Source organism: Cervus elaphus, chromosome 12 (genome assembly GCF_910594005.1).
Source record: "Cervus elaphus chromosome 12, mCerEla1.1, whole genome shotgun sequence".
Lineage (NCBI taxonomy): Eukaryota > Metazoa > Chordata > Mammalia > Artiodactyla > Cervidae > Cervus > Cervus elaphus.
Genome location: NC_057826.1, coordinates 62,875,689 through 62,892,034, shown reverse-complemented (window position 1 = coordinate 62,892,034; position 16,346 = coordinate 62,875,689). Strand labels below are relative to the sequence as shown.

The following is a 16,346-nucleotide window of genomic DNA, read 5'->3' as shown; positions in this document are numbered from 1 at the left end:
CCCTGTGACGTCATCGAGGAGCGCGGTGCGTTCCACTCACTCTGCGCGCCACCCGGGAAGGTGGCTCCCTGCCATGGCCGCGGCGAACCCCTGGGACCCGGCTACCGCGCTAAACGCTGCTGGGCTACTGCTGGGCCATTTCGTTACATCGGAGTTGGTCACTCAGGTGCGTGGGGACGATTGCGTCATTAAGGAGGTGTACCCGGTGGCGACAGAAGCTGGCTGTGAGGTGGTGGTGCTGGCTGCCAGAGTGGGTGTGAGGGTGCCGGCCGGAGGCCGATAGGGCTTCTTGCTGGCAGAAGTGACTGGTCCGCGTTGGGTTATGCGCAAATGGGGCTCTGAGTAGATGGTCTTTCAAATGTCTGGCAGGCGAGATATCTCAGGTCAGTTCGTGGGCGATAATAAAAACTAATGTTTCCCCGCCTTTTTTAAATCCAGTGATAACCGCCTCTAGATTGTATGGATGGCGGGGTTGGGAAATAATGGGTAGATAGTTAAAACGGACGTTCCCAAACGATGCTCATCGTGTAAAATATTGAAATCTTACGAAGCGCTGGGTCCGGGAGGGCGCCAAGGGAAGCAAGCATCTTTACAGGCTAGGGAGTCGGGGGGGCTGAGGGGTGGGGAGAGGGTTATTGGCGAGAAAGACCCGAAAGGCCTGGATATGAATGGCAAAACATAACCGTAACACTCCCCAGTTCTCATCTTCCTCACTTCTCTCCTGTGTTTTCTTCCTACCAACTTGTCTAGGGCTCTGGGAGATAGTGAAGGACAGGGAAGCCTGTCATGCTGCAGTCCTTGGGGTCACAGAGTCAGACAGCTTGTATAGTCTAGTTCTGTAACACAGTAATTTGATAAATTCATACTATAAGGCATTTGGGATTTGTCAGTCTAGAATGTATTGGTAGAAGATAAACCAAAGGAATAAGACTCTGGTGAGTTAGGCTGCTGATTGCTTTGGGGAGGATCTTCCTTGTGTCCTTTAGGTAAGGCTAATTAGACATACTTGTTTTTGCCTACAGGTAAGATCTGCCAATCCATAGCTCCATAAGACCATCTTAGAATCTTACTACACAGCTAGATCCAATGAGGAAACTTTTCAGATTTGTAGCATGATTCTACTTTAAGCAAACTGTACATATGAAAACCGATTTTTATTATAAGGATTTATCCTTCTTTCAGAATGATATATTATATGATCCCTTTAAACAGTCTATCCATTAAGTACACATCATCCCATGTGTGTCAAAAATTAAGAGCGATGCTTAAAACTGTGTGATGTGATATGATACAACGCTTTTAGAAAATACTGCTTATTGAAGCTTTGTTCTGTTTTGATCTATCCATTGGAGAATGGTTTAGTGAAAGAAAGGTAGGGTTAATTGTCTATAGGATAATAAGGGATACTGCTTTGGCTTATGCCCTGTTGTTCTTACTCTGTGACCCCAGGGACTGCAGCCTGCCAGTCTTCCCTGTTCTTCACCATCTCCCAGAGTTTGCTCAAATTCATGTCCATTGAATTGGTGATGCTATCTAACCATCTCATCCTCTGCCATCCTCTTCTTCTTCTGCCTTTAGCCTTTCCCAGCATCAGGGTCTTTTCCAGTGAGTCTCTTTGCATCAGGTGGCCAAAGTATTGGAGCTTCACCTCAGCATCAGTCCTTCCAATGAATATTTAGGATTGATTTCCTTTAGGATTGACTGGTTTGATCTCCTTGCAGTCCAAGGGACTCTCAAGAGTCTTCTCCAGCACTGTAATTCAAAAGCATGGATTCTTTGGTGCTCAGCCAACTCTTATATCCATACATGACTACTGGAAAAACCATAACTTTGACTCTACGGACCTTTGTTGGCAAAGTGATGTCTCTGCTTTTTCATACTCTGTCTAGGTTTGTCATAGCTTTCCTTCCAAGGAGCAAGCATCTTTGAACTTCATGGCTGCAGTCACCGTCCACACTGATTTTGGAACCCAAGAAAATAAAATCTGTCACTGTTTCCAATTTTTCCACATCTATTTGCCATGAAGTGATGAGACTGGATGCCATGATCTTAGTTTCTTGAGTGTTGAGTTTTAAGCCAGCTTTTTCAGTGTCCTCTTTCACCCTCATCAAGAGGCTCTTTCGTTCCTCTTCACTTTCTGCCATTAGAGTGGTATCTGCATATCTGAGGTTGTTGATAATTCTTTTAGTGGCTTTGTGAAAGTGTTAATCGCTCAGTCGTGTCCCACTCTTTGCAACACCATGGACTGTAACCCTCGAGGCTCCTCTGTCCATGTAAATCTCCAGGCAAGAACACTGGAGTGGGTAGCCTTTCCCTTCTCCAGGGGATCTTCCTGACCCAGGGATCAAACCCAGTCTCGTGCATTGCATGCAGATTCTTTACTGTCTGAGCCACCACGGAAGTCCTTACATCCTATATATTCTGGCAAACTTGAGTCACAGCGCCTTGATCTGAGCTCCCTCTACTGGCAACACATGAGATAAGGATCCAGACCTAAAAAAACCCCTCAGAATCTATTTTCTAATAGAAAGGAAGAGTACTTCACATACATAAACACATAGTCTATTTTCTGTGTACTGCTCTCTTCCGCACCTTGCTCCCATTTTAGAGCCTCTCTGTTATGCTGCCTCCCTTTTAATGTCCCTAGCTAGAATTCAGTATGAAGAAGAAAGGACAGAGAAAAAAAGAAAGAATGCTCACAGATACAAGCATAAACAGATATGTAGATATAGATACCACAGTGTTGTCAGGATTTTTACGTGAATGTCTAGCACATGAATGTCCTGGATTTCAACTTCTTGTACCTAGCAGCAGAGTAAACAGAAATACCCTAAACAGATGCCCAGTGGCATGTAAAGTTCATATAATATATAATGGTAGTTGTCAATAGTAAAGACTTTCGAATTTTCCAATCCTTGCTTTTTTTTTAAGGTGTTCCCTAAGTCACAGTCCTCAAAACAGAATTTCCATTTACTAGAGGAATTTGACTGTTCTTTCTCTTCTCTCTCCTTTTCTTGAAAATTCTTGTTTTCCCTTTGGTTTCTCTTGCATGTTTGTGGATAAGCTCAATTACCCTGTTGTTGAACCCAAGAGTTTACTAGTTTGCAAATGTGCAACCAAGATTAGTGTACAAACATGGAAGGATGGAAAGGTACCAGAGAAGGAGGAAGTTCCAGTGAGAAATAGGAGATGTTTTACTTTAATTTACCTTCTAAGAGAGAACAGAAAGAGTCAGGCCAATATAATGGAAATGCAAATTGAATGTATTCTCATTTCAGCCCTGTTACACATTGGCAGTATAAAGTTGAACTAATACTTAACCTCCCCAGTCCTCAAATTTGCCATCAGTAAAATATCCTGTGTTGTCTACCTCAGTGAATGGTATAACTATCTGTCCAGTCACCTGAAGCAGAATCCTTGGGAGTCATTACTGACTTGACTGTCTTCCTCATTCCCTGTATCAACTAGGACTTACGAATTCCATCTTCTTAGGAACTAATATTTCTCCCTCCCTTTCCTTTTTAACTGCTACTGACCTAATCCACAGTTTCATCTTCTCACCAGGTATGCTGTGGCAGCCACCTGTCTAAATATCCAACCTTCAGTCTGGCTCCACTAGTTTTTTGTCTGTTTGTTTGATGTTGTTGGCTCATTACCGGAGTAGGTTGGTGTTTTTTACCCCACAATGTTGTGAAACTCTTTTCAAACTTTTCTTTATTATCCCCAATGGAATCCTCCTACTCATTAAGCAGACACTTCCCACTCCTTCCTCCCACCATCTCCATTAGTTTTATTTTCCATACTATCTCCATTTACATTTCTAAAATAGGTATTATATATGATTGTGTCACTTCTTCATCAGAAAACTTTAAATTGCTTTCATTTTCTGCATTATGATTGCTTATCATAGCTATCAAGATCTGCCATGATTATGTAGAAAACTGTTTCCAGATTCATCTTCCCCTTCTCACATATATGTTAGTACTAACTGACAGTTACTGAGCATTTATAATGTCTAGAATACCTTTTCCTTACCATCCATCATGAGCTTGTTAAGGGCAGAGAGCTTGTTTCATTCATCTTTGAATCTTCCATTATCTAACTCAATGTTTATAAATTGATTATCATCATTCAGCCAACTTTTGCTATGAAGGGCCATAGAATAAGTATTTGAGGCTTTTAGGTCCAAAGGGTCAAAACTAGGCTATTTTAGTATGAGAACAACATGAGATAATAAGTAAATGAATGAACAAAGCTGAGTTTCAGTGAAACTTTATTTCTGGACCCTGAGATTTGAATTTCATTTAATTTCCTTGTGTCACAAAATATTTTTCTTTTCATTTTTTTCTCCAACAATTAAGAAACATAAAAACCATTCTTAACCCTTAAGCTACACAGAAACAGGCAATGGGCCATATTTAATTCACAGGCGGTGGCTTTCCAGCCCCTGGCCTATATGGTATCTGAAGTTCTTTTCCTGTGCCAACATTCTAGAAAAGAAAAAGAGAATAGAAAAAACTATGGATGAAGCCAAGGGATGAAAAAGATAATGTTCTTATTCTGTGATAACCTGCAATTTAAAAAAGTGATATAACAGACTGAAAGGATATAAAGGAAGTGGGGCAAGGGAGTAGGCTTTTTACAAGAATAATTATGCCTGGACAAAACTATTCCTTTATCTGAGAGAGGAAGAATATGGAAAGAGACAATGTGACTTGTAGCCAACAGGCATCATTTAATGAATCAGATGAATGATTCCATGGCCCAGAGTGTTTGATTTTAGCCCCAGCAAGGCCTAATAGACTAGGTTTGGTCATTTGTGTAGAAGTGGTTCTCTAGCAAACTCAACCTTAGAATTCTCTGGTAAACTATCAATAGTGCCAATCTGTTGTGCATGATGCTTTAGGAAATAGTACAAAGTGATTTTGTTTGTTTTTCTTATTTTTTAAATATTTGGGCAAAGGATTTGTGATGGTGGAGGTTTTATTTTTTTTATTTTTTTTATTTTTTTTTAATTTTTTTAATTTTTTTATTAGTTGGAGGTGGTGGAGGTTTTAAAAACAGGAAATACACATTGCTACTATCCTACTCTGTACTTCATTTTTCAGGGGGAGTGTTGGGCATATCCTCATATTTTAGACATGTGGGCATGCTATTCCAGTGCACACAAACTTTTTCTGACATACTACTACTTACTTTGTCTGTTCATTTACCAATAGGAGATGTTAAATATATCTAAGAAATCAACTTCTTGCTTTGTGAACTTCTCCAGACTACAGCAGATCACAGATATTCAAGCTGAAATCTACCAGGTAAATTTTGTTGGAGTTTCTACTATCCACTTCTGCTTAAAGGAAAGCATCTTAATTAGTTCCAACAATTTTCTTGCATGTAGAATGGTGTCTAGGACATAGCTGTGTAGGCTTTTCTTAGCAGTAGTTAATAATAGTAGTAATCATAGTAGTAATGAGTAGTAGCAAAAGCAGCAACAGGGCTTAAACACCAAAATGAAAAGCTTCCATAACAAATCGTCTTCCTGCTCCCTTTAAATATTCCTGAGTTAAAGACTGTCCTTTTTTTTGAATCAAAGTTTTAAGCTTTTACTTCAGGTGAGCTAAGTGGTATTTTTGTTTCTAATGTAGAAAAACCTGGAAATTGAACTCCTAAGCCTAGAAAAAGATGCAGCAGATGTTGTCCATCCTTCCTTTTTGGGTAAGTGATTTAGTTAAATGAGCAATCATTAGAATGTCAACTTTTTCTTAAGATTACTTTAAATGAGCACTAGGGTACAAGGTTATGAAAATTTTTCCAGGTATTATGCCAAAGCTAACAAAGTCTGCTTTTTGGTGTGCTCAAATAGAAGTCCTGTGGGTTTAGCTATTGCAAATAGCATAAGAAGTGGCCGAGGTAGGAGCTCCTCAGAGTCAGCAGAGCTTAAAAGACAAAGGCTGAAGAATCTTACAGATGAAAGGATCCTAAAGAGATATGATAGCTAAAGCAAAGGGTAGCCATGGATTGAATATTTGATTAGAAAAAATTTTTTTGGTATAAATGACATTATTATTATGATATTTGGTGATGTTTAAATATAGGCTGCATTAAATATTGGTAGTATTGTACCAATGTTAAATTATCTGAATTTGATAGTAGTGATTTGATTCTCTTATATAACTACACTTGTTGTTACATTGGAGAATGTTCCTATTTGGTAAAATACATGCTAAAGTTTTAGAAGTAAAAGGTCACGACATCTGCAACTTACTCTCAAATTGGTTATGAAAAATATATGTATGTGAGTATAAAGAAAGAGGAGTAAAAATGTAGCTAAGTGTTGGTTGGTGAATCTAGGTGAAATGTATATGGGAGTTCAGTCAGTGAACTTTTCTTGAAACTCTTCTGTAAGTGTGAAATTTTTTTAAAATAATAATTTAAGAGTCAGTTGATAGCCATTAACTGAATTCGGGGGAAAATACTGAAATAAAAGTAGCTGAGAAGACACATGTTTGCTTTTTAGTGTTCATATAGAATATTAGAGGCAAAGACTTTATGAGAAAAATATGGCTCTGGCTGTAAAAAGTAGGAGTAGATTTGGAAAACACTAAGAATTTAGCACTAGATTGGGTAATCAGTAGGAAAAGTAGGAGAAAATATTAATAGGTGAAAATGAAACTGGTATTGGGTATTAATGATAGCAAAGGGGAGATATTTAGGAGAGAAATGGTGGGCTTGATTTTTGATGTTGATAGTGATTTCAAAACTTGTTCTGTTAACTATAAATTCTGATTCTGGTTTGTGTAGCTCAGAAGTGTCATAGTCTGCAAAGCATGAATAATCATTTGGAAGCAGTGCTAAAAGAAAAGCGGTCCCTCAGGCAGAGACTGTTGAAACCCATATGCCAAGGAAACTTGCCTATTGAAGCTGTTTATCACAGGTTAGACTACAAAGTAGACATTAACAGTTACATGTTTCCTGAGGGTAGTTTTGTTTAGACTAGTAGTTATTTCATAGCATAATTCATTGAATAGTATATGAGTGATTGTATCTATTAACATTATTATTAATGCTGATACATTAAACCAGAAAGAAAACCCTTTACTTTTAAAGAATTATAGCAATGGTGAAGAGAAAGGCATTTCTTTTGCCCAGTGTCTTGGAAATTATAATGAAAGAAATTAGATTCATAACATACTAAGGTGGATAAAATCATTTTTATTGTGTATAGACAGTTTTCTGTGATGTAAATTTGTTATTATGTTAATATCTCTATATAAAAATTCTGTCGGAGTTTAAGCAGGGACAGATGAACACAGGGTCAACCAAAAGGAGGAAGATTACAATTCTGATCTCACCTGTGCTGACTGTATGCCTCAAAGCCTTGGGCAAATGACTTAAATTTTTACCTTAGTTTCCCATTCCATGGAAAGGTCATGCTCTCTTTTTCTTAAAGGAGTATGGGAAGTATCAAATTGAAGGTATAGGATATTATTAATAATAAATAATAAAATTAAAAAGCAGGCATCTGGGGATCTGATTGCTTTCTCCATCCAGTGTCTTACTAACTGACCCTGAGCCGATCAGTATTTCTTTTTTTTAAAAAAAATTTTATTTATTTATTTGGCTATGAGAGGTCTTAGTTACAGCATACAGGATCTTTAATGGTGGCATGCACGATCTAGTTCCCTGACCAGGGATGGAACCCAGGCCCCCTGCACTGGGGAGTGCAGAGTCTTAACTGCTGGACCACCAGGGAAGGCCCAGTATTTCCTCTTAAGTGTCAAATCTTTTACCTTACAGTCAAATAATAGATATACAAATCCCATGCTTGGGAATATATTCAGTATAGTAAAATATCATTAATGTATATACTATACATTATAAATATCAGAAGAACTAAGTAATAATTTGAAGGCATTTTGCAAATATAAAGATTCAAAGTAGTTTCTTGTGTAGGCTATTTCAGTGAAGCACATTTATCCTTGTTGTCTTCACCCTTCACCAAGAATAAGTAGATTGAAATGGAATGAGGTTTTACCTAGAGAAATTCTTTTACTTACGTAAGAAAATTATTCACATTCATGTTTGTCTAACATTAGGTAACATTAGACACGATTAGTGTTGTCTCTCTCTGTTTTTCTGTTTGGATGACAAGCTAATTCCTGTTTAAAATGAAAAAGAAGGACCTTTTTTATCACTGATATTTCCATGAATGCAGAAAGGTTATTAATGACTCATTGCGTAGATTGTAATTCTCTTATTTCATATTAAAAGTTCTAATTAAAGGGAAAAAAGAAAACACAAAATATCTGAAGTGGGAAAAAAAATAGTTGACTTTTTTTTTCTCCCTCCTTCAGATACATAGTGCATTTGCTGGAATTGGCAGTGACTTTCATTGAGAGATTAGAGGATCATCTTGAAACAATTAGAAATATCCCTTATTTAGATGCAGATCTAAAGAAAATGGTGAGTATTACCAATAGCATTTAGGTACTTCATCATCTCCTTTCACCTTGCTTATAACTATCATTGGTTCTTTAATACTGCAATCTCAAATGTGTGTTCTCCCTGTTTAACTTTTTGATGGCTAATATTATCAGTGGATTATTTTTTTAATCAGGATGCCTTTTTAAAAATTTATAAGTCATTTTACATTGTTTTATCCTGATATTTAATAAATGTGTTATCTTCATTGTGCAAGGAACTATGCTATATGTATCATGAGAGAGAAACAGATATGACCAATCCCTTCCCTCAGATTCTCAAGGTTTGGTGAGAGAAAGTATAATATACTTTCTACTTTATAGTATTATTTGCACAGTGAGTACAGAAGAGAATGATAAAGAAGATGCTATCTATTAAGCACAGAAAAGGGGGTGATTACTTTCACTTTAAGAAGATTGGGAATAGAATAGGAAGTAGGAATACTTCAGTAAAGTTTTAAATAGGAGTTAGAAGCAAGCTGCATCTTGAAGAATCAGTGAAAAAGAGTAGCTCAGCCAAAAGCAGTTTGAGGCAAGACATGAAAATTAGAGAGCATAGGTAGTTTGAGAGAAGAATGGTAATCCAGTTGATTTTTAAGGGTATTGATAGGGAGATTGGCTCCGGGTTAGTTCATGGAATATTTTGAAAATCAAACTAAGAAGTTTAGACTTTGAGTATTGGGGAACTGTTGGATTTTTTTTTTTTTTCCATTTGTTTTTAGAGATGTGCACAGAGGGTTGATTTACTTAATCAGAACTGTAGTTTAATCATGGAGAAAATAACTGGGGAGAGTGGACTGAGCCTTGTCACTCCCAAGTATGGGCACAGCATCAGCATCACCTGGAACCTTGTTAGAAATGCAGAACTCCTTCATCTTAGACCTTCAGAATCTGAATCTGCAGTTTAACAAGTTCCTCAGGTGATTTCTGTACACATTAAAATTTGATGAGCTGTGGGTTAGAGGACCAGGCAGAGGAACCAAAGGCAGAGAAACTTGGAGAATAAATACAGTTGTTCAGATAAAAGATTTAAAGCATCTGAATACAAAGGATTGTGTTGATTATTTTAGATTCTGGAGGTCAAGTTTCTATCATGTGGCTACTATTTGGACAAGCGACACATCCAAGGAATGAAGTTTCTAGCCTTGGGGACTTGAGGATGAGTAGTGTCAAGAGATTAAAGAGAAAAAAAAAAACAGATTAAAGAAACCAATAAGTTTGTTTTCTGACATGTCTTATACAGAGAGTAAATGTTTAGTCATGGTTTGTTGAACTGTAGTTAAATTGAGTTTGAGATACTGAGTATGCATCTAGATGGAGATTTCCAGAAAACTGAAATGTAGGACTGAACTTTAGGAAGATTAGTTTGACAGTATAGACTGAGTGTCATTTGCATGAAGGTGATCAGTGAAGACAAAGGAGAGTTGAGCTCATGAAGAAAAAGAATGTGTAGGAGAGCACATTAAGGAGCCTTTGTATTAAGAGGCTGGAAAAGATCATTTGTAAACTTTGGGTGTCATAATTATGATGATACAGTAATGATGTATTAATGATAGACATGATTTCTCTCCTGTTTTCCCCTTCTTTCATATGTTACAGAGCACAGCTTTAGCAAAGATGGATATTTTGGTGACTGAGACAGAAGAACTGGCAGAGAATATACTCAAGTGGCGAGAACAACAAAAGGAAGTTTCCTCTCATATCCCCAAAATATTAGCTGAAAAAAATTCTCTTCATAAACATGGTGTTATAGTGCCTCCTTTACCTCTTACTTCTAAAGTTAATGTTCAAACTATTAATGCCAAGTAATTATCAACTGTTTATTTTTATTTAATTATATGTAATTGTGTGAAGCCCATTTTAGTCAATTATAACACAGGTATTTATAGATTTTGCCACTAACCATACTGAAAGAGCCCTCTTTATATTGAAATACTGAGATTCCAAGTTCATTAAGACAAAACTGCATTTTCTTTTGTTTTCCATGTATTTTTATTCCACTTTTCAGTAAAACTCAAATATAACTATGGCATTTTATTAACATGAGTGCATTAACCATATCTTAGGCAGCAGACTTTATTATGTTTTTAAAAAATGCATGTTTTTGAATTAGAAGAGTCTAGAATCTGAAAGTCTGTTGATTATTCCCGTGGGATTGTCACTAAGTATGCAAAAGAATAACAGCAGACCAGACTTCAACTCTTTGAAAGGCCTGCTTGTAAAGTTGGACCTTGGCTGGCATCTGGAAACTTAGATTTCAAGAGGGTTCCCTCCACTCTCGTCAGTTAGAGTTGCTTGCTGTGACTAAGGTGTTTGTCCAGTGTGGTTTGTGCTAGCACATGCTTTCTTCCTGGGAATCTAGAATTTGGATATATGCTATGCAGGATGTACCTATGTGAATAGCTCACAATAACAACCCTGGCACAGCTTGTTTCTTTGTTTTGCATTGTTTTGGCCCTGCTGTGTGGCTTGTGGGATCTCAGTTCCCCAACCAGGTATTGTACCCGGGCTGTTGGTAGTGAAAGCATGGAGTCCTAACCACTGAACTGCCAGGGAATTCCCTGACGCTGCATCTTTTGTTTTTGTTTGTTTGCTTTTGGCATTGCATCTTTAATGAGGTTTTATGGTAGACAACATTTCACACATGTCACAGTTCAGTTGCTGGAGCAATTAAGCACATCCTATGGGACTCTATTGGCAGAGGTCTCTGGAAGTTTGTGCCTGGTTTCCTCCTGGACCTTGCACTGTACACCTTTTGCTTTGCTCTTCTGCTTCGAAAGCTTTTGCCTGGAGTAAATCGTAGCCGTGAGTTCAGTGATGTGCTGAGTCCTATGAGTCCTCCAAGCATCTCATCAAACCAGGGTTGCAGGGCAAGGGGTTTTGGGGACCCAACACATGAAGCAGTTCCAGAGGATGTTCACTGGCAGCCTTAGAAACAGGCTAAAAAGCAAAGTAGAGCACAGAAAAGAAAAAGGCACATTATAGTAAAACTTTGAGAGGTTTTACCTCACAAATTGCTCAGATATTTTACATATCAGAGTTTATTATGCATATAAAAGAGACTGGTATACTAAGTCTTAGGATGTATTTATTTGTATCAGGAGTAAAACTACTCTTGGCTTATTTTCAAGCTTAGGGTTCTCTTTTGCTTTAAATGTATGCTTCAGTATTTTTATACTGAAAACAATATTTTATACTGTTGCATTCTCTTATCACCAGAGTTCACTCATCCTTGTATTCAGCACACTCTTAAAGACAAGAAGACCTCAACATGGTGGATGAGTTAAGTAGCTGTCCATAAGGAAACAGGATCATTACCCAAAACTATCCTGCTAAACAATATGGTTTGAAGCCTGTTTTGCCGACCTTTGCACATGGGGTATTGAAGAGTTGTCATAATTTCTTGAATATTGCTGAACATTGCCTAGACACTTTGAGCAAAACTTTTAGTTGTATTTCATTAGAAATCTGTTCAAGCCCATTCTTGGTTTCAAACATCTTACTAAACATTTGCTTCGTGTAGTTTCATACATGTATATATGAGTATATATATTTTTTAATGTCACAGTTATTGATATATGTGGTTGTTTTAAGTATCTTTTTTGCCTTTTTTTGTCTTTTATGTCTTTTTCAAGATAAAAAAATAAACCTTTAGTTTCTAACTAAAATTTTGTGGTCCTTGTCTGAATTCTGTATTGAAAGGACAGATTCTTTATTTAGCATACACAGTTAAAGTATAAGGATACAGTTTATCTGATTCACAAAAGCTTGAGATAAGTTAAGACTGAGGTCTACTACAAAGGGAAAAACTAATTTAGTACTGTGCTGAAGTCAATAAGTGTGGCTCAGTTGTTCTTTTCCCCCAGCTTCTAGACATATAGATAACTATCACTGTTGTTTAGTCACTAAGTTGGGTCTGACTCTTGGAGCCCTATGGACTGCAGCCCACCAGGCTCCTCTGTCCCTGGGATTCTCCAGGCAAGAATACTGGAGTGGGTTGCCATTTCCTTCTCCAGGGGATCTTCCCAACCATGGCTCCTGTGTCTCCTGAATTGGCAGACAGATACTTTACCACTGGGTCACCAGGGAAGCCCCACGCGCGAGTTCTCGGTTGCTTCAGTCGTGTCTGGCTCTGTGGCCCTGTGAACTGTAACCCACCAGGCTCCTCAGTCCATGGGATTCTCCAGACAAGAGTACTGGAGTGGGTGGCCCTGCCCTCCAGGGGATCTTCCCGACCCGGGGATTGAAATCGAGTCTTCTGTGTCTCCTGCACTGCAGGCGGATTCTTTACCGTTAAGCCACCGGGGAAGCCCAAGGGAAGCCCCAGATACTATCAATAAAACCAACCAAACAAAAATAGTTCTGAGTGTTTTTCTACTTACACTAGGTGTGTGAGAGTTGTGAATTCACTTCTAACACAAGAATGATGCTACTTTATGAAGACCATTCTGAAGAAATTGAGTTGCTGCCTGATTTTTCCAGCATTTTTTCTTATTTTACCCCTTGCCCTGATTTGTGATTCTGCCGACCTGACCCCTGTTATCTTCTCAATGTTCCATATAATTAGGAAAATAGTCTGAGGAACAGGAAAACCCAAAGGGTTTCCTGACAGGCAAAATATAGAGTTGAGATATTAATAAAATTAATCAATGTATTATGGAATTTCCTGAGGTAATCCCTGTAAAATATGAGTTTATACGAGATTTATTCTGCAATTTGGGGAATCTACTCAAGTAATTAAGTTTATCTTAGAAATTAGTATAAGTCAAGATAAGCAGATCACGTTCTAGAGTTCTTTTTATTTTGCCTTTTTTTTTTTTCCTTTCTCACCATTTCCAAGTTATATTTTCTCTTCTTTTGGAAAAACCACATAAATGTTTGTAGGAAAAGATTTACATTAGGATGTGGTAAGAGCAGGAGTCCCATTAGCAATTTATGAACTTTTCCTAGGAGACTATAGACCTCCAAGGTTGCACTACCCAAATTTAGGGTACCAAAACAGGAGTCAAATATCTTACTTGAGACTTTGAATCACTTTAATGTAGAAGTCTAGTAAAAAGGAAAAGTCATTCATTTCCTGAAGGCTGTGGTGAGATTACATTTTCAAGAAGACCCTACTCAGACTCAATATGCTTCCTTGTCAAAAATTAATTTACCTCAAGATGGCAACATATACTTATTTTTGATCAGTAGATACTAATAAAATTTTCTGTAACTTACATTTTCTTTTCCGAGTCTTACCTTTTGTGGGGCATAAAAATTTACCCTGGTCAATGAAGATTTACTTGAAAAACTTTGCTGGATGGAAGGCTTTCTGCAGAAAACCTGATGATAGGCGGGAATCACTGAATAGTGTATCAGTAATCTGAGCTGCCTTTTCTCTCCAAGCTCATCTTATATTCTTTCCATCTCCAACCCCAAATTCAGAGATTTAGAGACAGAGCTGTCTTTAGCTACTACATTATGGAGAGTAATAGCAAAGGCAAATTAGATCTGGTTTTGAATCCAAGTCCCACCATTTACTAGCTGTATATTCTTTCTAACTTACTTAGTCTCACTTTCCTCATCTCTGAAATGAGATGATAACTACCTACTTCATGGGTTCTTGGGAAGAGTAAATGAGATAATGCATAAAAACCAATCAGTCACTAGTACATAATAATTGAAAGTCATTGCTGTTATTAGATATAACCAAAACAAAGGTGATTTTGATAACTCCCTTTTTAAGCTATTCCTTTTATTCCTTCAGGCAGTATGTTCCAAAAATATGAACTGGATATGATGGAACTTAGTTAAGGAAACCATTCTGGATCCCCTGAAACTTTACCTTATAAATCACAGTGAGGTCACTTTAAGAAGTCCAGAGGGAGAAATCTAGCTTGGTTAAATCTCAAAACTGTAACTTCATTTCTAACAAAGGAAATTCAGATTAAAACTTCTTAAGGTGCTTTTTTCTCACCTATCTAATTGGCATAAATTCGAAAGTTTGTCGAAATACTCTGCTGATGAGGCTGTGGAAAAACAGGAATGCTCAGTATTGCTGATGGAAATGCAAAAATCAATCATATAGTCCCTACGGAGGAGAAAAAGTGTTATTCGCTGTCGTGTCCAACTCTTTGCAACCCCATGGACTGTAGCCTGCCAGGTTCCTCTGTCCATGGAATTCTCTAGGCAAGAATACTGTAGTGGGTTGCCATGCCCTTCTCTGAGGGATCTTCCTGACCCAGGGGTTGAATGTGGGCCTCCTGCATCGTAGGCAGATTCTTTACCTTCTGAGTCAGGGAAGTCCTACAGAAGAAAACGGGAATATTTAGGTTACGTGTATAAGCATTTCCTTTTGGACTCAGTAGTTCTACTTTCAGGAACCTACTGCAAAGACATGCTGGCAAAAATAAGAAAAGATGTATGTATATGGCTACTTATACCAGGAATATTTCTAATACCAAAAGACTGGAAACAATAAGATTTGCTATCAGTAAGGGAATGATGATGATAATATAAACCATGGACACCCACATAGAGCACCATGAGGATGTAGAAAGGAATGAGGTATATCTCTATATACTGACAGGAAGTGGTCCACAGGATACACTGTAAAGTACAAAACAAAGTCAGAGTCAGGAATCCCCCAGAGGCCCAGTGGTTAAGACTCAGTGCATTCACCGTTGTGGCCTGGGTTCAGTCCCCATTCGGGGAACTAAGCTATGCAGAGCAGCCAAAAAGCCAAAACAAACAAACAAAACCAAAGTCAGAATAGTATGCATGTTACTGCTTATGTAAGAAAGGGGGAAGGATAAAAAATATATTGTATATATAGTATGTATAGTATACATATAAACTAAAAAGCATGGAAATGAAATTTCCTACTCCTTCAGGTGCAAAAGTAGGTTATTTGAGATATTCCTTATTTCTTTAAGTAGGCATTTTTTGCTATGAACTTCCCTCTTACAGCTGTTTTGTTGTATTTCATAAGTTTTTTTATGTTTATTATGTTTGTTATGTTTGTCTTAAATTTTTTACATTTTTTTCTTTGGTTTCTTCTCTGACCCATTTGTTATTCAGTAGCATGTTGTTTAATCACATATTTGTGAATTTTCCAGTTTTCTTCTTATAATTGCTTTTTAGTTTCATACCATTGTGGTCAGAAAAGATGTCTGATATGGTTTCAATCCTCTTAAATTTATCTTATCTCGTGGCCTTACATAAACTAATATGTCAATTATATGTTAAAAATTCATTAAATTATTACAATTTAAATTTTTTTAATTAAAAAATAAAGACATAAAAGGAAGCAGAAATCCTTGAAGAAAAGGCCTATATCACACTTGGAACATGTTCAAGATACACCTGAAACTTCCTGTCATGTCAGAAATAAAGGAAGCTAGCAGAGGCTACTGGAGAAGGCAATGGCACCCTACTCCAGTACTCTTGCCTGGAAAATCCCATGGATGGAGGAGTCTGGTAGGCTACAGTCCATGGGGTTGCTAAGAGTCAGACACGACTGAGCAACCTAACTTTCACTTTTCACTTTCATGCATTGGAGAAGGAAATGGCAACCCACTCCAGTGTTCTTGCCTGGAGAATCCCAGGGATGGGGGAGCCTGGTGGGTTGCTGTCTCTGGGGTCGCACAGAGTCGGACACGACTGAAGTGACTTAGCAGCAGCAGCAGCAGAGGCTATTGGAGCTGAGTCAAAAGTCAATGAGCCTCTTCAATAAATGGTGCTGGGAAAACTGGACAGTTACATGTAAAAGAATGAAATTAGAACACTTCCTAACACCATACACGAAGATAAACTCAAAATAGATTAAAAATGTAAATGTAAGACCAGAAACTATAAAACTCTTAAAGGAAAACAGAGGCAGAACAC

At 37.7% G+C, this 16,346-nt stretch overlaps 1 protein-coding gene across 1 annotated transcript; it reads left to right on the top strand.

The window, feature by feature from the left end:
- On the top strand, positions 1–12,145 carry HAUS2 (HAUS augmin like complex subunit 2). The gene is made up of 6 exons (XM_043919129.1): positions 1–166; positions 5,220–5,312; positions 5,643–5,712; positions 6,799–6,931; positions 8,352–8,460; positions 10,077–12,145. Exons 1-6 carry the CDS (start codon positions 74–76, stop codon positions 10,284–10,286), a joined length of 708 nt encoding a protein of 235 aa, XP_043775064.1. The 5' UTR covers positions 1–73; the 3' UTR covers positions 10,287–12,145.
- Positions 12,146–16,346: the final 4,201 nt, after the last annotated feature.

Excerpts from the sequence above, each read along its gene's own strand:
- HAUS2 (XM_043919129.1), top strand. The coding sequence starts at position 74 with ATGGCCGCGGCGAACCCCTGGGACCCGGCTACCGCGCTAAACGCTGCT. Across the intron at positions 167-5,219 it reads CATCGGAGTTGGTCACTCAG|GAGATGTTAAATATATCTAA; the intron begins GTGCGTGGGGAC and ends ATTTACCAATAG. Across the intron at positions 5,313-5,642 it reads TTCAAGCTGAAATCTACCAG|AAAAACCTGGAAATTGAACT; the intron begins GTAAATTTTGTT and ends TTTCTAATGTAG.